General features: G+C 31.8%; 1 protein-coding gene across 1 annotated transcript; it reads right to left on the bottom strand.

Moving 5' to 3' along the window:
- Positions 1-3216: 3216 nt before the first annotated feature.
- Positions 3217-25408, bottom strand: LOC131849104 (mitogen-activated protein kinase kinase kinase 12-like). Its single transcript, XM_059199095.1, has 9 exons — positions 25237-25408; positions 23552-23740; positions 14722-14907; positions 14372-14573; positions 13265-13460; positions 8079-8221; positions 6502-6633; positions 5398-5559; positions 3217-4810 (listed from the first exon to the last, which is right to left on the bottom strand). Exons 2-9 carry the CDS (start codon positions 23703-23705, stop codon positions 4558-4560), a joined length of 1428 nt encoding a protein of 475 aa, XP_059055078.1. The 5' UTR covers positions 23706-23740; positions 25237-25408; the 3' UTR covers positions 3217-4557.
- Between the last annotated feature and the right edge of the window lie 341 nt (positions 25409-25749).

Below are 25749 nucleotides of genomic sequence, written 5' to 3'. Positions count from 1 at the left end.
TACAATTTAAATTATGAGAATATTTTATTAAACCCTATATTTAAAAATATATTTTGCCAAAAAGACAACCATTATAATCTAATGCTAATTCGTAAAAGATGAGAATGACGATAGAAGAAAGACGTCACATTCTAAGTGCATATCACGTGACGTCTGAGAAACGAAACAATTTGGTAATTTCAAATCTGTTCCCACATAATGAGAAGTGTATGTAACATACTAAAATAGGTAATCAACAATAACTTATGGACTAATTAAAAGTATATTAATAAAAGTAAAATTATTTAGTTTTTATTACTCATGCTTATTTTATAGGCTTAGATTCGTTCCCAATAAAAATAACAATTAAATTATAGAACTGGTACCAATATGGATAATCCTAATTGTTTGTCTTACTAGAAGTATTGCGAGGGTTTGCTCCTCTCCCCGTTATATTAATAACTTACACCCAGTTATAGTATCTTAACTAATCTAACAAAAAGTATATAATAAAATAAAAAAATATAAAAATCAAACCATTCTCTAAAGTTTTAATCTGGCGTCGTGAGCGTCCGGTTTGGTGGACTATCAGTAGCTGGCTATAGAACAACCGTGAGTATATTTGAGATCGACTTATTAATATACAACCATATATTATTTCGTAATATTCAGACAGACATATAAGTAAATTATTTTAAAATATTAACTATAAAGAGAGCAACAGATGAGTACCTTACCAGTTCTCAACTAAAATCATCAACTGAACTGGACTGTAGGTTTAAATAAAAACTATTAATAAATGCATAAGTGACTAAAATATTCTATAATAATAAATGCTTTTAAAATTATACTTCATGAGCAAGGAAAGTTAAATAAATAACATTATAATCCTCATGTTATAGTATGTGCGGGTGACAATTAATATTATATGTATTAAAATAGAAAAAGGCCAACCAATACACAAGTTCCAACAAGACAGACAATTGAAAACAAGATTTAAAGAAATTGTGAGAAAATATCAATTACGATTTTAATAGATTGATTACAAAACTAACCAAATGTAATTTGAAGTGTCACTCACACTAATCTACAACGTGGGGAGTATAATAATAATTGTATTCAACGAATAACCATATTAAATGCACAAATAACTAAATAATAGTCACAGAGTTGTTCTGAGAACATACCAGGCCCTTGTGCTATTACTAAAATATGTAACTCAGTATAAAGTACATTCAGCGTAAAATTTTGTATATAAAGCTCTTCCTTGAATTACCTAATATTCTATAATTGTCTAGATTTATAAATGCAAAATAGTCGTACAATATTTAAAATCAGTTTTTCATATAATTGTAATATACGTTGGTTTGTGCACATTTCATTTGGCTATGTACTATGTTCTATTACACTGTACTCATAAAGATGAACTCTTGTAATCTTCCAGAGGTTTTACAGTAGTTTTAAAGCGTGGAGCCAAAGTGTAAGAATTTGACTACTATGTCACAGTAACATTACAGATAAATGTAAACTTATTCCAAAAAATGTTATTTTGACAAGGTATAAAGTCTTTTCACATATTTTGTATCAAAATTAGTTTATAAATTTTCAATGAAATTAATTACTGTGCACAAACACTATTATACATTTGATTTGGTCACATTAACACTTGTTAGTGTTTACTAACGTAATATTTCTGCGCATCGTAAGGAATAACAATTCGTAAGTCAGTCGTACAATAAGCTCTTGATTTGTCTAAATTATATTTGAAATATGTTTTGTATATGTATAAAAAATACATAATTCGTCTTGAGGTTAACGCGTTATTACGTGAGTAAAATTAACAAGTACAAAGACGATAGGTAATTATTTAAACTTGTGTATATAATAGAGTACCAATAGAGGTTGGGATTCATAAAAAAAATCATTTTTGAGAGGATAGTCGGGTAGGGCCCTGACTATTTAAAGCAGTCTTTAAATCAGTCTAAATACAGTTAATAAGAATAGAGAGACTAAATATAATTGATATAAAAATTATATATCACTATAATATAAAATATAGACTGCGAAATAACTTATTTTTCATGTAAAATTTGGTGATAAAGTCTTTTGAATTCATACAACATTGTTACTAAATATAATATACTTTATATATTTTTATTTCTCATCAATATTATTGAACGTGTTTATAAATTTCTTTTTGAAGGTCTCAATCATGTGTATTAGAACACATTAGTAATTATTACGTGAAAAACAGGTATGGTATATTTGTCTAATGATTAATATACACAATACTTTTGTGTTATTAACTCGTAAAATTGTCAACAATAAAAACGAAATACTTAAAAACTGCCATTATTTTTACTAAAACATAAATTTTACTTTTGGTAGGTTGTAGTCGTATTATGAAAAAAATTACTTAAAAACTAACGTAATATAGAAATATGTTAATTGACAAGTCGACAGCAATTTAATGAGATGATATATTAATTAAATTTTCAAGAATTCATACATTGAGAAAAGGTAATTATTTATTATCTCTTCAAAAAGGGTGTTTGTAAATAGATATTGTAATAAAAAGAGAGAAAAGAATAGATATCAACACCAGATTGGTGTTTAGAGGTAGACTTCACGAGAAATAAAATCTAAAAACACAATTCCATATGTATTTAGATTATTCTGGTAGAGAATTTTGATTATGTCAGAAAAATAATAAGTGTAAAATATATATGATAGAACAGTAATAGAATATGGGGAATAGGGATGGCAGACCGCATTAGTTAAAAAAAAATACAAATTAAATAAAAGAAAGTGTCAGTGTATAATTAGATAGTACAATGATTCAGGTGTAATCAGAGAAATGAATAATGTCACCTCATATGAACCACAATACAATTAATTTCATATACCCAGCCAAGTTATATGAAAGTAATCATATTATAATAAAAATCATATACAGCGAGCATTTTAACCCCTCAGACTGATTTATTTATTATTAGTATGATTGATTTTGTTTCTGTTTAAGTTTTAAATGCAATTAATAAGAATGATAATCGACAGAAAAATTGCAAAAAAATTAAATAAAGAGATATCTTAAAAGTCTAATCTCATACATTCGAAAATCTTATCTAAATGTATAAGAATATAATATCTGTATAAGAATATCATATCTATATAATCTAAACACATCGACGTGCTATTTGTAGAAAATTTACAAGTTAGAATTGAATTTTGTTAGTGTATCAGTTTCAGCACCAACTTGTATTTAGTACAAAAACTCTTTGGTTTGGTCTGAGTAGCCTCGATTTAGTATATGTAGTTGTTATTGGATAGCATAAAATCTCATTTCGTATTAAAATGAAATGTAAACTGTATGTCTCATAAACAGAATATATGTTGTATAACAATTGCTTCTAACTGGGCTCATTGTAAAAAATGTTGTTTGATCAACATATTTAGAAAAATTTCTTTCCGAATGATTGATTGATGACTGTAGATCACATGTTGCGGTACTGAACAGCACTGGTTGTCACGTGTTAGCATTTAATCTATCACATAGGTGAACAGTGTTTTATATACGCCCTAAATTTTTGGTAAACTTTATAGAAAAGTCGTGAAAAACTTAAACGATTATTTGTCGTTAACAAAGTATGGCTAAAAATATATAATCTTAGGTATAATAACAAAATGATCCCTTAAATATATAATGTAATAAAAAGTATTTATCTAAATTATATTCTTACAATGTATAAATGAAATTAGCAGACTATAGAAAATGCCAAAATACCAAATAGCTTACAGTTAATGAAAACGCTGATGCGGAAACCGCACTCAACGCTGGGTGTAAGTGGCTTTAAAAATGGCTCATTGGAATTCTACATGTCTGTTAATAGTTTAAAAGCCTCTTGATGGCAAATTCAATATATTACTTATATACCCTTAGCATATAAAGGTATATAAGTAACGGTTCGCTACTTATACATAAATCAGAAAATACATATAATTTACTACAGTAAACGGACAGTTAAGGTGAAAGATAATTTTGTGCAGTAAATACCGATGACATTCAGATGGCGCTATGAAGTATATAATAAAATTCTCTCAAACTACAAGCCCCTCTATTTTGCCCAAGCCTATAACACTTGGTCACAAATATTTTGTTTCACTACGAAAAGATGACGCTAAATTGAAACTTCAGGTGTTTCGATTTTGCTGTGTACTGTAATACGGATTTATTTTGAGGAATAGCGCCATCTACATTTTTCAACTATAAAGGCTAAGTATGTAAAACGTGGCTATTACAACAAATTCTTTTCGACATTCTAATATTTCGTAGTAGAGGTTTTTATTTTAAAACTTTAGCACAAATGTAATTTAATTAGTCTATATATTATTTAAAGTATATTTACCGTAATAACAACATCCACATGAACCATATTCATAAAATTTTCTATTTCGACTATTTCTACTTGTTTTGATCCAAATTAAAAAGAGATAAAACCACTCCAATTGCTAAGACAGATTTGAAGTTTACAATACAGTAAATAAGTTTGCGTTAATAATGACACCATTAGAATATAATTAGACTGCAACAGCCTGCTCGGCGCATTTGTCGTTGACAATGGCCTGGCAGACGCCAGTACTCATGTTCCCGTTGACGTCATCCATAACCGCGGTGGAGGCCAGCTCGGTGACAGTGGCCGCCCTGTTCGTGTCGTCGCGGATCTTCACGTACGTGTGCCTGGGAACGCACTCTGACGACGACGATGAGAAACTCCTACGACGGTTGTTCAGCGCACTCCTCGGGATTAGCCTGTTGAAAGCTTCTTCGCGTCTGTAAAAAAATATAACGTATTTTCTTCCGCATGACAAAAGCGGTGATACCACACCTTAAACTATTTCCGTATTTATTGATATGAATGGATTTTGTAAACTATTACCGCGATGACAAGCCTTGGTACAGGTTTTTTCGAATATCTTTCTCTTGCGTGGATATATTGTATCGTGCTCTTATAAACTATGTCATATTGTATTCTTAAAAAAGGAAAATATTATTGTGAAATATCTTTAAAAATGACTAGGATTCTAGAGAGTGAAAACCTAGAAGCCGAATACCAAATTGATAAATCGAATATCCTTAGTCTGTTTAACATATAAGTGAAAATATAATAATAAAATTGACCAACATAGTAAGAGAGTTATAAATGAACTTCATTTATATATATTTAATCCACTTCATCAGTAAAAATTAGGACTCAGGAGTTTATCTATATGAACGACTTACTTATCGCATTTATCATAACCATAAGAATTTATAAATGCTTAAAATAAAGTTATGCTCCAAATTGTAGTTTTATAGACTTAGTAGATTCAGACTAAAGATTTCATAAATACCGATTAGAAAAAATTTTTATCACTTACTTAGCTATATCCTCCTCTCGCTGCTCAAGAAGCAGTCGAACTGCGCAGCTCTCCATGTATATTTTCTGAGCATCTCGCTCTAAAATCCTGTTTATCATTTTCTGCCTTTTAAAGCTTTTTGGTGGTTTCGGCAGTTCATAACGAGGTTGATTTATAGCTAACCTGAAGTGACAAATTAGATGCACGTTATAAATCCGATCCACAACATTTTTTTTTGTTAAATCTATAATTTGGCCGCCATATCTTCACTCTTTTGATACACCACAAAACCGTAAACCGTAATTTAAGAAGGTTTATTCAGAAGTATTTTTAAAATAATGTTATCAGCCCTTTTTTAATATTGTTCAGCTATTCAAGATTAATTTTAAAATCAATATGGCTGGAAAACCATCTCCCCCAAAAACAGAATTCGTAGTACAATCACTGGGAAGTGCTTAGTGATTGTACTACGAATTCTCGATTCATCAAATGACCTCTAGTGCCTGCGTTAATCTGGCAACTTAATAAAACTAATCAGTATGTTATGAGTTTATATGTTATACGTAAAGAATGAAAATTGTCATTACATAACTATTATAGAATAAAAACACTGTCACAGCTACATAACAGTAAGTCATCTATATATGAACATCACCACGTCCTTTTCACCAGAATATTTCCAGCTAAAAATACCTACATACATGTGACGCCCGTGGATTCACACGTTCATGCGTTGCTATTCCGGGGCACAAAGTCTTGCCTACTATATTCTACTATATAATTTCACTGCCTTAACTCGCCCTTTAACCGAAACACAAAGCAATGCTTGCCTCTTGTAATAGATGGGAGATCTACCTACGCAGAGTACTTCATACAAAGTACTTCATCTAGTAGAAATATAGATAAACTCTTTATAAAATAAATTGTACAAATTAAATAAAAATGGGAGAGAGGCTTTATGTGTCGGAAATATGAAGAGGCAAATAGAAATGCTGCAAATAAATCTGCAGCGCTGACATTCTTTTGGCTTCTATAATTGAATATACATACATATAAATATGTATACTATATTTGTGTGTTTATAACTACATAAATAACTTCGGTATAATGTATTTAAATACGTACCAGCCGTTTCTCTTATGCTCCTCCACTTCTTCCATCCAGCTGTTCTGCAGCATGCTGAACCGATCGTCGGGCGTTTCGCCCAATTCGCGCAATGCGATCGGCAGCGTCTCTACTATATTGTCGAACGTCGGTCTGTCCATCACATTAATATTATTACAGTAATCAAAGGCACATTTCGACCACAAAAAGGTATAATAAATACATATATGGGTAATAAATAAACATTTTTGGCACGGTTATCAAATTTTTATTTGTACGAATTCTTTAATACCAAATATTCAATTTTGTACCTACTATTCATGAATTACAATTATTACGAAATGCCACCGCGCTGCTTTACATACGTAACTCACATAAGTCAATTTGCGGTAAAAATACAGTAATATTTTTTTATGTAATTTAAATAGAAAACAACATTTAACTATTTTTTTATGCAAATTAAATTCGAAACCGAGTTATTGGTCGACCTATTGATAAGTGGTAATCCTCGCCTATATACACGAATAGCAATATGGAAATCACATAAGCATGTAACATCAATTACACTACCTACTCCTTGCCATACCAGAGAACTCTGATGTCATGCCTCTTATCCTGTAATTAGTTATATTCCCTCCGGGCGCGTAAAGTCGTAAACCCTTTGCGTAAAGTGGGTAAGCATACAGGGTGGGTCACCTTTATAACTGTATGTATATATTTATTATCTGTATCTTGAGATATACTAAAATCCTCAAATGTCGCCGATATGTGACGAACACTGTCTGTTTTTCTGTTTAACTGCTTGTATGTTAAGGTTTCATGTCAGAAACAGCTGGAGTAAATGACATTTAATAACAATAAAGGTTAAAAACAAAATAGAACATTAAAGAAAACATGATACTCAATTTTAATAAATTATATATTATTGTTAATTAGTTTATTAATAAAATAATAGACTGTTTTATATAGATTATTTATTTATTTTTCTCTTTTGTTCATCAAACACTAGCTGACCAGCGCAACTTCGTTTGCGTCACAATTCCTCTATTGTTACATTTTTCATTGCAGTTCCGCTCCTGGAGCTTGTTGCATAATGTTATATAGCTTATAACATCATGCTATGAGCTATAAACCTACCTTCATAAATGTCAATTTTTCGAACATTATCGAACACTAATATGGTTTACAAAATCGATTCAGTACATCCATAATACAAGCTCACGACCTCATAAACTTTACCTATTTAATATATTGGTTTAATATCGACAGTATCTAATAATGTTAAACGAAATCAAGACTAGGACGAAGTCATGGACACTACTTAATAGATAAATGAATATAAAGTGGAGGAAGGGATTGTCAGTAACGGGGAATAGTAACTGCATTGCTACCATGTTAGGTCGACCTCCACACGGTCCAGCTGGAAACCATCGTGATTAATTCCTGGCGAATTTATATCGAAGGTTAACTGTCCTGAAATTCATGCTCATCCAGCTTCATTCATGCTCATGTTGCCCCGCCAGCGTATACCGTTAGCGTAGGAGTGTATTACCACTCCATAATCATATATAAAAAAAATGTATAATAATAAAACGTACCTGTCGCGCGGGTTCCTGTACCAGCAATGAGTGATAAGCAGCCGGAGTTGTTCAGGGAACGTGGACGGCAGCGCGAGTGACAATTTTTCGCTACCCACACCAAATGTCACCGCACACGTCGACAAGCCGTCATATGGCACCTTCTGTAAACGTATCAACGTAGATTTGAATTGAAGAAGAAGAGAGAAGAAGAAGAAGAAATTGTTTATGTGTACAAATTGCTCATACGCCCTGTACGCATAGTACACATAAACTGATACAGATTATAAAATAAAACAAGATTAGCAGCTCTAATAGTCAAGAAATGTTACTAAAATCATATTATCAGACTTAAACGAAATAAAAGTCATACAAGTAGATAAAGAACATGAATTCACACTTGTATAATTTAAAAGTATTGAAACAACGCAAGCTTAATATAATTAACAGTTGACATCAATTCATTAACATTGCAACGATTTTATAAAAAAAAGTAGCTGTAGTCGACAGTCGTTGCAATGCTACAAAAAATATTAAAGTGCTTAATTACATAATGTTAAAGATGTCATATAAATAGATAAAGAATATAGATTCAAAATGGATGTATGTAATATTAAAAAATAAAGAAACAACGCAAGCTAATACGTATAATTAAATTTTGACATCAAATCTTTAACATTACATGCATTTTATAAAAAAAAGTAGCTGAAGTCCACACGGATTATAATGCTACGAAAAAGAATAGAGTGCTTAATTGCATAATTTAAAAAAAGTCATAAATACATAGATACAGGACATGCAACCTTGATATACGTAAAAATTTAAAGTAATGTAACAACGCAAGCCTGATAGAATTAACAGTAGATATCAATTCATTAACATTGCATCGATTTTATTAAAAAGATGTAGCTGTAGTCGACATCAATTGTAATGCTACAAAAAATAATAGAGTGCTTAATAGCATAATGTTAAAGAAGTCATATAAATAGATAAAGGACATGCATTCATAACTGATATATTATTTAAAATTTTAAAATAATGAAACAACGCCAGCTAGTATACTTAACAGTTGACGTTATGTCATTAACATTGCATCTATATAAAATAATAGAGTGCTTAATTGCGCAATGTTAAGGATGTCATGTATATATATAGAGAACATGCATATATGTATTGATTGTAAAATTTAACAGTAATGTAGCAACGCAAGCTTAATATAATTAAGTGTTGACGTCAATTCATTAACATTGCATCCATTTAATAAGCAGCTGGAGTCGATACGCATTGTAATGCTACAAAAAATAATACTGCTTAATTGCATAGTGTTAAGAAGTCATATAAATAGATAAAGGACATGCAATCTTGATGTATGTAAAATTTAACAGTAATGAAACAACGCGAGCCTGATTTAATTAACAATTGCCACTATATCATTAACATTGCATCTATTTTGTAGAAAAAAAAAATAGCTGTAGTCCATACGCTTGGTAATCCTACAAAAAATAAGAGTGCTTAGTTGCATAATGTTGAAGGGGTTATACAAATATATAAAGAACATGCAAACTTGATATATATAAAATTTAAAAGTAATGAAACAACGCAAGCTGCTATAATTAAGTGTTGACATATATTCATTAACATTGCATCTATTTTATAGAAAAAAAAAGTAGCTGTAATCGACAGGAATTGTAATGCTACAAACAATAATAGAGTGCTTATTTGCATATTGTTAAAGAAGTCATATAAATAGATAAAGGACGTGCAATCTTGATGTATGTAAAATTTAAGAGTAATGAAAGAACGCAAGCTTGATACAAAACAATTGACACTATATCATTAACATTGCATCTATTTTATAGAAAAAAAGGACAAAGGAGTCGACACGAATTGCTTGCGAATGCTACAGAAAATAATAAAGTGCTTAATTGCATAATGTTAAAGAAAAGTCATAGAAGTGGATAAAGGACATGCAAATTTGATATATGTAAAATTTAAAAGTAATGAAACAACGCAAGCTTTATATAATTAAACGTTGACATCCATTCATTAACATTGCATCACATATTAAAAAGATGTAGCTATAGTCGACGCCGTTGCAATGCCAAAATAGTGCTTAGTTGCATAATGTTGAAATTGCTTTTTAATTATTTCTTTGTTCAAAGTAACTCACGCCAGCAAAAGGTGACATACCAAAAATATTTTCTATTTTATTTATGTAGAATTTGGTCAGAAATCACAAGTCACAATCTGATCAATGTTTAGAGGACAAACATACAGACATATTTTTATTTATACAAAAGATGTATTCTAAGGCGCTCAGCTTTGACTGTATCATTTCTAAAGAAATAAACTAACAGTTTTATTATAATATTCATTCTATTATAACATCTACTAATATTCACCAACACACACCTTTTTCTGTCATCTCTTTACTTTCCAAATTCCATATATATATATACATACATTTGTCGTAACAAGTACATACAAGATCATATAAATAACGTAGCATACAAGATCTCAAAAATGTTTCGTTCAAATAATTCCCATTTATTGCAACGCTGTCGCCATTACTTACATTTCTTGAACTATTCTTCTTCGCAGTTTGATATTATTCACGGTCGTTTCAATAATATAAAAATTATAAATACATAATCAATAACGCAGTAAAACAAGACAAAACAAAAGAAATAATGGGGTCAGCCATCCATTAGCATATTTATACTTTACTGCCTTGGTGGTTTAACAGATTAGCACACTGGCTTACTTCCAATGGTCACAGGTTCGATTCCTTGCGGGCTACAAATATTTGTATGTTTCTCGTATTGTTTATATTGCACTTGGTGTTTTCTTTTATATATATATATATATTTTGTAAGTATTTATAGAAAAAGTCCAGTAGTACAAGCTCTGCTTAGGTTAGGACGCAAGGCAATGTGATTTGCCCAATACAAATTATTACCATATAGTTATTATAAATGCAAAATTGTGTACTAAATAGCTATACACATATTAATATAATTTGACATGAAGATAGGTTCTTTCACGAGGACCGACATAGGCTATATCTAAAAAAAAGCAGGCGAAGTCTGTACTGTAGGTATTATATAATAGCAAATGCAGTAATTAAACTAAACAATACTCCTATCTATATGTTAATCATTCATACTAAAAAACGTTTGGGTGTACTAAAATTTAACCCATTACAATAAAAATTTATAGACTAGTAATTGTAGGATATATACGCACAGCTAGATATCTATCATATGATACATTGTGTAAAACCTTCGGTTCTATAATAGAAATGCACGCGAGCTAGATAAATATCGTAAATAATAAATTATCAGATGCCATACCTACAAACAGCGACGCTCGACATTTTCTTTAATTGCAACGTGAGCCATAAATGGCGCGATCGATTCAGAATCAGGGCATTTTAAAATATGCACGTGCAGACTTTTGTTGCAATCGATTGAGTTCAAATAACCGAGTCAAATATATGAAATAGTTGATTCGACAACATTTGCCCTTGTGCAAGTCATAATAGTTTTAAAAAAAGACTGTTGCTAAGTACATATCAAACATACCTAATATGTCTTACGCCTTCCTTTATTATACATATGAAATTCTAGTGTAATTTTTAATGTAGAATAAAAAGAAATATATTACCAGCACCACCTCTCAAAACAAATTTGCATGTTTATATTATTTTTTCGTAACAAACTGTGTGAAAACGTCATACAATAAATTTAAAAATACTAATACTAGTCGCATTTTTGTAATAATGTTGTAATATTGTTAGTTAATCCTAATAAATGGAAACAAATTTTATTCAGTTTCTCTGCAAATTATTGTTACTATTTATTAAATAACTATTTCGCCATAAAAAATACTGACAAATTAGTATCTACACTAAGTCCGGTAGTAAGTACCATACTTTATAATTTATGTATTTTCCAAACAATGCAGTATAAAACAATTGCATAAAAAATTTCTGTTATGCTATTTTGATTCAATCACAGAATCCTGTTGTTCTGTTTTTCGAATAGTAAAAAAATGCTAATGGATGCTAGGCATATTATTCACAGTCGATTCATTCCATAAACAAAAACAGACAGGGTTAAAATATAAAACTAGCTATTTTTTAAATAATAGAATAAATAAAGGTTACTTAAATTGGTTTAATTAGTATTTAATATAATTTATTTTATTGTCCGACCTAAAAAAACAATTTTGTGCGGGGAAAAAGATCAATAAAATAGACTGTTATTTATTTCTAGATACATATCAAACATAGTCATAACAATTTTTATCAGCAAACAAGCACAGTACAATAAATGCAGAGGCAATCATAATTTTAAATTGATTGGTACTAATAATCATAAACGATGTATCGAAGTCTACAAAATAGATTTTTTGTAGTGTACCTAAAAATATCATTATTTAGTTATTGTATTTCCAATGTTCGGAATTGCTTTTTATCAGTCAATTTAGTTGTTAAGTTAACATGTTAAACTAGCTGACCCTGCGACTTTGTACTAATGATATGTATATATATGTCCTGTATTTATATATATATATATATATATATATATATATATATATATATATATATATATATATATATATATATATATATATATATAATGTAACTTTTAAGTATGTAAACCGACAGAAATAAAATAAAAACTAAATAAGTAATGTGAATCTTATCACAACACATTAATAAAAACCGCAATGAAATCAGTATCAGCCGTTTCTGAGATTATCGCGCACAAATACACAGAGATATAAACATTGTTTTTGTTTCTTTATATTGTTAGTCTCTCAATATATTTTTTTCTATTTTTATGTACAGACAGCAACCAGATATATTTTTTATAATACTATCCCTAAAATATACCATTCTCATGTCAGTCTTAGTTGCATACTTCTCCGAAACTGCTTGTCCGATTTTGATGAATTTTATATGTACATTCGGTAGGTGAGAAAATAGGTTGTTATGTATTTTTTATACACCTAAGTGATAAAGGTGGCACGGCCCACAAAGAACTTCTTTATATTTTGTCAAAAAAATATATTTTATTTTTATGAAATGGCATTAAAAATACATACAACCCTAAATTCTCACCCTTCTACCGCCAAATTCCTCAAGATGAATTATTTATTAATTATACCTAGATAAGTCTAGATAGTTGCATATTACTAACCTGAGTCAGCAGCTCCCACAGCACGACGCCGTAGGACCACACATCGATGCGGTCCGAAGCCCGTTTCCTGAGTATGAGCTCAGGAGCCATCCAGCTGATGGTTCCCGTGTAAGTCATTACCACACTGGAGTCGTTCCACATACGGGACAGTCCGAAGTCCGTCACCTTGGCCACTAACTCATCCGCTATGAGGACGCTACAAATCGGAATATTTTATAAGACTATTTATCGTATAAAACAGACCGAAAAAAGATGGATGGACTGTGTGCAAGACGGTATTAAATAATGAGATGACTGCGAATAGGGTTGAATTAAGAGAATGGAAGAGTCCAGGTGTTGAACACAATGCAGTCGATGCTTTAGAAAATCTACCTCTGTTAAATAATAGTAACATAATAATTTCATTGTACGTTGTCCATTGCTGTATTTAGGGCAAAGGCGGCTACAAGGAACAGCCTTGCTCTAGTTTTATTAAATGATACCCTGCAACTGCAACTATCACTTTATACATTGCCGTCCTTTTAAAATCTTTAATAGAGAATCGAGTGCCAATTATGTATTGGAAAAATTGTTGGGTTGGCTTACCGATACTTGGAGCTATAAATGGAATGTAGGTCTATTACAAATACTTAAATAAATCAATAAAAGAAAAAGCGAGGAGTACTTGTAAAAAGCTAGATTGCTTTAGAATTCATGTTTAAATTACAACTAAGTTTTAATGCGATTATATTGGCAGTTAAAATTGAAATTAAAAAATCTATTATTCATGTAGGACATTTTAGGCGCTTATGAAAGTCAATTAAGTATCATTATATTCTCTACGATCCAGTTAAGTCTATAGAATTGAGAAGTTTCTACAATTGAGAAGAACTGGCATGTAACTCGACTGAATTTCTTTATTTATTTTAACAACTTTTACTTAATTAGGTGTCTATGTCATGTGTGTTCGTTAAATTAAAATCCCGTGCATGAACAACTATTGCCATGCACGTTTGCATTTAACTCATGTTGTTCAGATTACCTAAGAAAATTACATTAACCACTCCAGAGGCATTACTATCAGCAGAAATAAACATAATATACACAGATTAATTAAATTGCACTTACTTGGGACTCTTGAGGTCACGGTGGATGATCTTTTGCTTATGCAAGTATTGCATAGCGGAGGCGATCTCGATAGCCCACTTGACCACTTTGGTGGTGACGATGCGGGAGCCGCCATGTATGTAGCTGAATAGAGAGCCATACTGGCAGAACTCCATCACGATGCCGTGCCTTGTAGGCTCCGTGCACACACCACGGAAACGCACTACAATTAACACATAATATATTCAATTTGAAGCCGTAAATATGTATCTCATTCTCATAAACCCCTTCCGGGTTTAACCTATTTATATACTATATATATGTATATGCGTAATTATTATATAGCCTATGAGAAATCAACTTAAACTTACCAATATTATTATGCTTTATTTCCCGCAGATACTTCATATCAAGCTCCTTCTTGTCGTTGACCATCTTGAACGCCACAATCTCCCCATTGTACCAGGCGGAGTACACATTACCATATGCCCCCGCGCCTATGTACTCACGGAGAACGAGGTTTTCATACGAAATCTCCCACACGTCTTCTGTAACAACTATTAATATTTGAAATTAACGATAGATCTTGTTACATTTTGAGAACAAATTTACTTCAGTTGAAGTAAGAAATCCATACAAACATATTCGTAATTCAAAATTCCATATGAAAAAAGAGTGTCTGTCTGCCTGCTACCTTTGAACCTGCCAGCGACGGCTAAACGAACCCTTTTATTTGAGCCTAGCTGTACTCGCGACTTCGTCCTCGTGAAAATTAACTTTATTTTTCTAAAATAAAAGTAGCCTAAGTTACCCCTTATTACTAACTACCTGCCAAAAACGGTCCCTTCAAAATCGGTCCAGCCATTGCAGAGATGAGCCGGAACAATCAGACAGACAAAAATGATAAAAAATGTTATTTTGGTGTATGGTACCGTATTTATATGCATATAGTAAAAAATGGTTATCACAATATAACAAACAGACACTCCAATTTTATTTATATGTATAGATGTATTAACTCAGAAAAGTAAAATAAAGTAAAAAGTCGCGATTACTCTTACGCGACTATTTTTGCCTTTTTGTGTTTATCTTTTGATACGAGTATGATTGTTTGTATCGGTCTGGGTGTTTTCTATGTATAATATGTATGTATTTACAAAAAAAATCTATGTATATGTATCAGTTATCTAGTACCCATAATACAAGTTTTAGCTAACTTAACTTGGGTCTAGATGGCGCTGTGTGAATTGTCCTGAGATTATTATTATTATTATTATTATTATAAATGCGAAAGTGTATCTGTATGTATGCCTGTTTATTACCTTTTGACATTAACGGCTGAAATGTTCTTAATGAAATTTCAAATAAAGATTGTCGATATTTAAACAGGATGACATTACAGAAATTTCTATGTAAATTAATTTACACCAATTTTCTTACATTCTAAACTAATCTTTTGGAACTAAATCTTAATTAATATAAAAAAATTGACTTGGTTTAATAAAAAACAATACTAAAAATAGACGAAGTCAAGAACTATAAAGTTATATATTTTTTTTTTAAATAAGTACTTTGTAATTAGTATTATTATATATAAAGCATATAAACCTATTTTGTATATAGCATTTGGAATGCATAAATATTGCATTTTCTATTTCAATACATTTCGTAAACTATTTTGCACATCTGTGCTTAAAATTCAGGCCATGCTAAAAATGTGTGTCCATTAATACTTCCTGCCGACTCTCCGGTAACGGAAACTTCCGGAGTAACTTGGTTTGTTATACTAAAATAAATGGCGAAAACGGCAAGCTCGCCCCCACGTTAGATTCAAATATATCCAGCGAAATGTGAGCACTTCAAATGTTGCCACCACGAAGTTGTTAGTTTACAATTCCTCACCCCACCTCCCCTACTTTCCTAAACATCTGCATCGTATAAATAAAATTATCGCCATTTTTGACTCGGAAAATTTAATATTCTGCCTACCCTTTGATACACAGATACGTCCTACACCATGTTACATTTGTCTACACTAATCATTTGAATACGCTTGTATTCAAATACTATGTATAAAGTCAACATCGTATTATTCAGTTCTTGCTGTCGGATCGATAACTAATCTACGTGTAATACGGAAATGCCGCGGGAAAACCCCAGCTTACGGTACATAACAAATGTCAAAAGTACTAACCAAAATATCCTATACTAACTGTTACCAGCGACTCCATTCGATTTTATGAGATAAAAGATACTCAATATCATCTTCGTGATAGATCTATCTTTACTTATGTACTTTACATTAAATTTCATTAATATGATCACTAATTCAGTCCTGATAATTAACAATTTCGCATTTATAATATTAGTATGGATATACTAATTAATCAACGCGACAACAGTGATCCTAGCTAGCCTAGATTTAATTAGATTAATTTAATTATAACAATCACTGGCAAGTCTTTCATTTAACTTGCCATGTTCAAATTTAATCTTACTTAAAGTAGTTTCTACAATCTCTGGATATTCTATTGGACTTACTATGTTTAACTTTAATTTATCTTACAGTAGCTATGAAGAAGTTCCCGTTAATGTGAATTGTTCTTATACTGCACTAGAGAAGTGTCTCGGCATGGCAAGAGTGCAATATATTATTTTGTAGCATCCCTTTATAAACATAAAAATAAAGTAAGAAAGTGTCTCGCTTTTACTACTACACGGCTGAAATAGATCTTAATAAAATTTGACATGAAGATAGTGTTATGAGAATTTACGTAGGTAACTAGCTACTTAATAAAGTAAATAATAAAATCTACTTTTATAACACTAGGTCCAACAAAGATCCGTGGGGTAAAGGGGAGTGAGTAATGTGGACTAATTATTCCATTGCTAGCAATGTACTATGTCATATTGACCTCCACGCGGTTCCCCCTGAAATCCATCGTGGTAAGTTGTTGATGGCTAACTGACCTGACCTCATAGTAATTTTATCATCCTCCACGGGTACTCCGCCAGCGTAAACCGTTAGCTCAGGTGGGTGCCCCATACCATTATGATCAATAAAAAAAAAAACAAAGACCCGTGACAATTGAGGAAATGGTCCAACGCAGCACTAGAACTCATTGCTAATTGCTTACCATCAAGCACCCGGTCTACTCTGGAAACTAGACCCGATACATTGTCTTAGCATTGTGTCGTATCTCATTTATTGTACTCTTGAATTAATCTCTAGGGATCATTAATGGAAAGTTGAGACACTATTACAATGTTTGACAGGGTTTGTGACATGACATTTCAAATCGTATATATCTAAGAATTAAATAAATAACCCCGGACAATTAACACAACGCCATCTAGTCACACGGTAAGCAGAGCTCGTGTTATGAGTACTAGATAACTGATATAATATACATAGAAAACATCCAAACCGATGCAAACAATCATACTCATGAATACAAATGTTTGTGTCGTGCGACGAAACGAACCCGCGACCATCGGTAATAAAGCGTTGTTCTGAACCACTAGACCACCGAAGCCATCAATTGGACTTACAAATCTAAACTATTATTGAAAAGCCTAAAAAATACCTAATATCCAGTAAAAGTCCAAAATATGTGAGTTCACACTAGAGGGAGTCTCACAAATGTGGGCAATTGTGACCAGAATGGGTGGTTTCAATGTAAAAACCAAACTAACATTGTTATACATTTATTGTGTTTAGTCTTCATTACATTTCGAAAGAACAATACAATCCAAGCAAACATGGATTATAAAAAAATCGATATCGAGATTAAACTCTTAAACTTAGGCATGCTATGAGCGAATGGAACTTTCAGAACAAAAGCTGTAGCTAGAAGTAGTATGTAGGCGTCGACTAAAAATAACAGCTATTATTTATTCTTCGTAAATGTAATTGGACAACTAAAGTACTCTTCACCATTGTATATCACGTTTGTTAATTCCACTAAATATAAATTGCATGACATACGGGAAGTATAAGGATTTACTTCATTAAAATCTCGAATTTAAACTTGCAAAAAAATAATTCAATGTATGCATTAATTATAAAACGCCCAATATTCAAATGTCGAGGATCCAATTTCACACCACGCTACTTTTATTGAGATATTTCGCAATAAAATTAACAATAAGTAATACGAGTTTTGAAATTAATGAATGCTGATCATACATAATTAAAATTGGGGTCAAATAATGTCCGATTGCATCAAAAATGCAACTTAAAACCCACTCTTTTATTTGAAAAATTAATATTGATTTAGTTATATTGTTTAGCCAGCCTCGGTGGTCTAGTGGTTTAGCACACCGCTTTACTATCCGATGGTCGTGAGTTCGATTCCTCGCACGGTACAAACATTTGTAATCATGAGTATGATTGTTTGTATCGGTCTGGGTGTTTTCTATGTATAATATGTATTTATTTACAAAAATGTATCCATGTATTTATATCAGTTGTCTAGTACCTATAACACAAGCTCTGCTTAGGTTGGGACTAGATGGCGTGAATTGTCCTGAGATATCTTTTTCTTTATTGTTATTTTTATTATTATTATTAATCTTTCTTGTAATTTACATAGGTATATTGCTAATATATGCATAAAAATGACCCTTTATTAAATCTTATGTGCAGTTATGAATTAGGATGTTATCCGCTTCCATGTTCGATTTAAATCTAAATAGTCTAAGGCAGATTAAAAGATATTGTAGTTTATGATATTATGCCAACATCCTGTATGTATATAATATTACGTAATATTATATAAGTGAAATAAATTTAAATCCTATTGTGAAATAAATTCTATTTAGCAACAGCCCAGCTTCGTTAATATAATGATATAAGCCCGGGAACGTGCACCGAGGTGACCTTGAACTCCGCCTGCGCAGCAACAGCCCGGGCCACCCCAGCTACGTAGAGCCACCCACTACGAGTGCACTTGCACTTGCATCCACCCTATAGCTAATATGACCGTGAATTGAGCTTTGAACGACGTAGTCCCTTTTACGAGACTTCTTTGTCCCCAGGCAGAGCAAAATACTTCCGTTTTTTTTGTTAATATAATAAACATTAATTATAAATAAAAGTTTTGATCGAGGTAGACTTGCTGGAAATTCTTATTCTAATTATATAAATCTTTGTAAAAAATTGGCATAAAGATCATGTAATTACGATTAAAAGTACTGTAGATATTGCTTATCTTAGTCTCGCATATTTCTATTGCCAAGCAGCTTGCTTTCTAAGCTGTGTTTTGGTTAAAGGGTTGAGATTAGGCAGTAATTTAAACGGTAAGATCACTACATCTTAATTTTCTGTCATGGCAACGCATGAGTGGTATCTCGGACGTCATATGATCAAGTGATGTTTATGGTGATATTCTCGTATATACCTATAGGCAACGGTTACCACTTACCATCAGGTGCCATTGTTTGCTATTCCAATTACTCAAAAAACGTATACGAGGATCCCAACATTTTAATAAAAATAACATGGAAGAACAATACAAATAAGGTACGTTAATATATTGTTCTCTGTATTTTTATTCCATATATACGTCCCAATATGACAAAAAAAACATCACCGTGGCTATGAATACCATTTCCAATTTCCAGTGATAGATACAAGCTTAAAAAAATCCGTTCTGTTTTTCTTCAAACCTTTATTTCAAACACCGTAAAATTACATTGTCTCTTGTCGTTAATAAATAAATAAATCTAACAATTGTTTATTACGCTGAATGGACTTATTCTTTAACCGAAATTCAATAAAAGCCTTTTAATATAAAATATAAAAAATGTTGGCGAATAAAGTAATAAATGGATAGTAAATATATTTATAATTCAATCGTGTTTCTCCCTAGACAATTAATTGTTTCATTACTTGTCCTCCAAGATTGCTCCCGCGCCCTCTAAGCTAGTTCATAATTTTAAATCAAAGATCGCCGGAACAGAATGCCAAACATCAATTCCTCTATTACGATGTTATGTAATGCATGCATTCACATTGATGTATTGCGTCGCATCTACCGGTCGACACGTGTAGGTGGGTGGTCTGGGTACATATGAACCCGCTGTAAAATCAATTTCATTTAATACTGGGGGAGCTTGCAGCGGGTGCAACCTTGAACTCTCCCAGGCGCTGCGTTACCCTGCTACCCGTGCATCGCAAACCACCCGGCGCCCGTTTCCATGGAGCTCTGCTCTAGGACGCGCCCCTGAACTCCCTACCCACCCCCTATATAATCCTCTCCGACGGACGCACTCCCACACCTTCACCCTTTTACATTTGTAATATGGAATTTATAGAAGTTCACCGACGATATAAAGGAAGTCCTCGATACGCCTGCATTATACATTAATAATAATAATAGACGTAGAAATTTTTGTGTTTCGTTTAAGAAATCTTCATCAACATCATTTCTTTTAACATTGTCAGTGTTTTGTGAGTTTCACCCATAGGGACAAGTCTATCATCCCATCAAAGGGAGCTAACTAAAATAAATAATCATAATATCCGTTAAATATTCATACACCGCGACAATTCATACGGTCCACCAGAGATTGTGTTATGGGTACCTAGATAACTGGCAGAAATACTTAATACATTTTTTTAACATAGAAAATATATTTTTTTATATATTGGGGGAGTTAGAGCTATTGTTAGGTGCTAAGATCTGTTACACTGCGACCTGTACAGTTTATATGTACAGAACAATATGTACAGGTACATATTGTTCTGGTCCTCATATATATAAAATACCTAGATAGAAACAAACAATCATACTCATGAATACAAATGTTTACGCCGTGCGAGGAATCGAATCCGCGATTATCATGTAGTAAACCGCAAGACTACCGAGGCCATACGACTATGTTATATGTTACAATTATTAACGACGTATTGTACATGAATTTTAATTATTATTTTCCTCAAAGGTTTACTTTCATGTTCCGACATTCAATATTCAAAATAAATAAATAATTTTTCTGTTGGTATTAATTAACAGTAGTTACGTAATCATCAACGCTCTTGTTACATATCTTTTTAAGAATATTTCACGTCAAATTGAAGCTTGAAATTCGGAAAATTAATTTACATTTTATAATTATATTCACATCCAATGCGGACGTATGATATAAAAAAAATGTTAAGTAAATTTGCTGTTTTAACTACTACCTATAAATTTTTATATTTGGCATATTTGGTAAAAAGATATTTTATAATGATAGTAAATAATGATAGTTTTTTATGTGAATATGATTTTTTACGAGCGTTACTGTACTTTTATTTGTAGTCATGTACTTTTTATTACGACTGGAACAACAAACAAGGTGACGGTCATCGGTGTATGATGGAAAGTGATAAACGTCATCAATAGTACCGTGGCGAGATATAACAAAATGAAACATAATATCGGTACTACCACTCACGTTAATTCCGAAGATTTAAATGTAGCCTCAGCCTCAGTACGCAATAATCTCGACAGACTATAACATGGTGTTTTCAAGAAGGACATATTATGGTTTCTTAAGAGTCAGCTACGCGCACGTGATACCCCTAGTGTTTCAGACGTCCGTAGGTCCGTAGGTCCGTAGACGTAGGTGTAAGCGTTTACCATCAGATGGATTGTACGCTTGTTTGCCAACTACGTAGTATAAAAGAAAAATCCGCTGCCGTAGGCTTAATAAATATAATAAGTTAAAGCCCATTAAAAATAATAAGTCAATAATCTAAAATAGATTTAAACGGTAAGGATCGTCTAGTTTATTCGCTTAAAAACTACCCTTTGAGAGGCTTATGTTAATCTCTTTGGCCGGGGCACGGTCGATATGTCTGATATAAATCCAATCTGAAAATATTCCTAATGAGTAGGTACGTTTATTGTAGGTATTTGTAGATTGTAGTTATATTGATATTAACAATGTATTCTTGACATTGAATTATTAATAACAGTAGGCTAATATCGTAAAACAATATAATAAACAGGTATGATACAAATTGTAGGTATGCAATCCGTCGGTGACCTTTACCGACGTGCCCGGACAAGTAATCAACTAATCAATGCAGCCTCAGACTGATACTGACACTGACCCGGATGTCAGGTCAAGGGCAACACGAGCGCAGCTGCCGGGATATGCAATCGGGAGAAATGGTGGGAGCCTGTGGGAGGTAAACATAGGTAGCTAGCTAGCATAGCATAGCCTTTGTATACAAAATATGCAATTAAGGCAAAATAATAGGTAAACACGACTAAGGGATGAAGGTATAATATATACGTGTTAATTTATAATAGACTTGGGTTTCTCCTGGGCTGACGGCCTCGGTGCTCTAGCAGTTTAGCACGCCGCTTTAATTCGGATGTTCGCGGATTCGATTCCTTATATGGTGCAAACATTTAATTTTGTAGTCATGAATATTTGTATCTAAGTATGAATATCAGTTGTTTAGTACCCATAGATCAAGCTCGGCTTATCGTGGGTCTAGATGGTGCTGTGTTAATTGTCTAGGGTGATTTATTCTTTTTATTAATTAAAAAAGTTTGTCATAATAGCAGCGCCTGCAATTTCTCCGTTCGTCTGTCTGTCATTAATACAATTGAGGTGTTTTGCAAAAGAGATCCAGAATTTAATATAAAATGGGAATCCGAATACTATTATTTTGTAAATTTTTTTTTGCCATCGATACGGTTATTTTCGATTTATCAAAACTTATACCATTTCTCAATAGATTAAATTGGTTGTTTCACTTAACTACTCATATTTCTCGAAATTATAATGCTGTTTTGTTTCTAAGTCGTTATTTTGAACGCTTTTCTTTTTTTCAGACTACTTTAATACTGTTGGCTGCAGCTGACCTTTAGCTTCACCGGTCGATAGGGGGCGAGTGCAGATGGCATTCCAAACCAAAGTAAGGACTTATGGAGCGGCTGAAGGCTATCTCCCGCCTGAAGAATACTACTTAGTCGGATCGATCCGAGTGTTTGTCTTGAATGAGAGGAGATGTATAACAAGTGTTTAAGTACTGGTGATTTTTGTATTTTTTATTATATTTGCGTTACATATAAATGAATAAAAAAAAGTCAAAATAATAATTTATAGACGCTTCTTCTATCACGTAAAATGATTCAGCGGCGCCTTCTCTTGACTCGATGAACTGAAAATACTTTTGTATAAATAAATGTGACTTACTGGGTGGAGCTGGCTTCGGTTTCTTCCAGAACTTTGAAGCTATAAGCAAATAAATATGACTGATCCTAGCGCCGCAGAACCAATCTGAGGGTTGCACAACCTCATCCGTTTCCACGATGCTCGCCATTTGATAGTCGTTCTGCATATCCGCCATTTTTGATTTTCGAGTTGTTCTGTCTACCAGCACACCTGACGATAAGATAATAGGTTTTTACGTGGAAAGATAGAAAGGTCGCCTGATACCCGCCTATTATGATAATAACAGCTATGCCCGTGACCATGCCCTTGTAACTCCGCCATATCAACCAGACTGACAGAGAGGGTAAAGTTGTTTTCAATTCAATTTGACGATTTCTTGACTGCTTTCGGCTTTCATTTTTTTTAGTTGCCCATTCTAACTAATACAATATGATATATGACTGTATATCTATATCTCTGCCTAATACAATTAAATATGTAAGTGAATTAAATTAAATTAATTTCATTTCATTTTATCGACAGCATATTTACACAAATAATATATAATATTATATATAAAATTTTGAATGATTTGTTTTTCTATTTTAAACAATTATTTTTAAAGTAGTAAAGTAACAAATTAATCATTACTTATTGGATCAATTTGATTATACAGTACTGTAATGTAGTGCAATAAAGGGGAAATTTGCTTAGAAAAGCTTCCAGAGATTTCTCATTACTACAAATAAGTAATCTATTACAAAAAAGTCATATAATACAGATATTATATGAACCATAAGAAGTAATGGCAAAATATGGAAGATTTTTAGTTAGAATGGCAGATGCCAGAATGTATTATAAAATTGTCACAGACGGATAATACAGAAGGCTTCACGGGTAAATAAGGGTTAAGTATAAATATAAAACTACCTTAAAAAAATATTTATATAAATATATCTTTAAGGCAGTTTTGAATCTGACGAACCTAATAAGACATTAAACTATTATTTAATTAAAATAAAAAAAAATATTACTTATTAACATACAACTACTAAAATAGTACTGTTAAACCAGTTAAATAGGTTGAAACATTTTTCACCAAATTATTAATTAAATAATGAGTAAAACAAATTCTTGATTTTTTTTAATATAAAAATAAGAAAGAACAGTATATTATTGTATTCAATTTCTTTTTATTTATTGTGTATTTTTTTATTTTATTTAATAGATATATATAAAACTAGGTATCAAATATTATTTAATAAAATTAACGCAGCGAAATTTCTGCGTCTAATAATATTATTAATACGAATATAGAAATAGGTGGAACAAACCACGTTGAAACGCTGACAATAAGTTCAGATACTTTACGTATTTTACCGGAAATTCCGCCGTATGATGTACTGAAAATAAACTTTAAAATATCTAAAAACGTGGGCACGTTAAAATTTAATAGAGTACAGCTTTTGTTTTGGTACTTTATTTCGATGCTAAATTACTGCTTCCAATAGATTCATTACTCCGATAACCTTCGAAACCGAATAATATATAAGTATATATTCTGTTAATACACACAAAACTTTACTGTTTTTATATTATTTAAAGTAACTATAAAATTACTATTTATTTTTGTAGTGTTTGGAGATCAATAATAATAACAAACGTTTCTAATTAATACAACGCTTGTTCAATTAAATATCTTAATCTTATTATAATTTCTGTCTTACCTTTTAGCAGTTCGCTGTAGTCATTCACCTCATACTATATTTACTATTATACTTTAACACTTTTTTTAATAATCAAGGTCAAAGATATGTAAATTCAAAATGCACTGCAGAAAGGTATATAACGTTCTGCGGAGGAATGGTACGAACGACTAACTAAATAGACGACACTGCGTATGTGTGAGCAATGGCGTGGCGGGGATTGCTAATAAATTGTAGCCACATACATGTAGAAGTTTGACATTTTCCTACCTGTCTGACATCTGTCATAGAAATCATAAACAAAGTCTCTGTGATCTGTGACTCATTCAAAGTATTACGCGTTTACATTATCGTAGGGTGGTATCCAGGAATGTTACCAATTTTATGAAATTGATAACAACAAAAAAACTGAAAAATAGTTCAACAATGAGGTTCGTGTTTTATTTTGTATTATGTGTTATTTTTATTACCAAATCTCTAGTTGATCTAAATTAAAAACGTACACAATTTATTATATCGTTGGACCTCATGATT

This window comes from Achroia grisella, unplaced genomic scaffold, assembly GCF_030625045.1.
Source record: "Achroia grisella isolate CSIRO2021 unplaced genomic scaffold, CSIRO_AGI_Agris_v1 utg640, whole genome shotgun sequence".
Classification (NCBI taxonomy): Eukaryota; Metazoa; Arthropoda; class Insecta; order Lepidoptera; family Pyralidae; genus Achroia; species Achroia grisella.
This window is presented reverse-complemented; position numbering and strand designations above follow the sequence as displayed.

What these genes read in the sequence shown, in the direction of transcription:
- LOC131849104 (XM_059199095.1), bottom strand. Translation starts at nt 23,705, where the DNA reads ATGGCGGATATGCAGAACGACTATCAAATGGCGAGCATCGTGGAAACG. An exon ending in GAGCATAAGAGAAACGGCTG is followed by an intron (nt 5,560 to 6,501) that starts GTACGTATTTAA and finishes TTGTCACTTCAG; the next exon opens with GTTAGCTATAAATCAACCTC. An exon ending in CGAGAGGAGGATATAGCTAA is followed by an intron (nt 4,811 to 5,397) that starts GTAAGTGATAAA and finishes ATTTTTTTACAG; the next exon opens with ACGCGAAGAAGCTTTCAACA.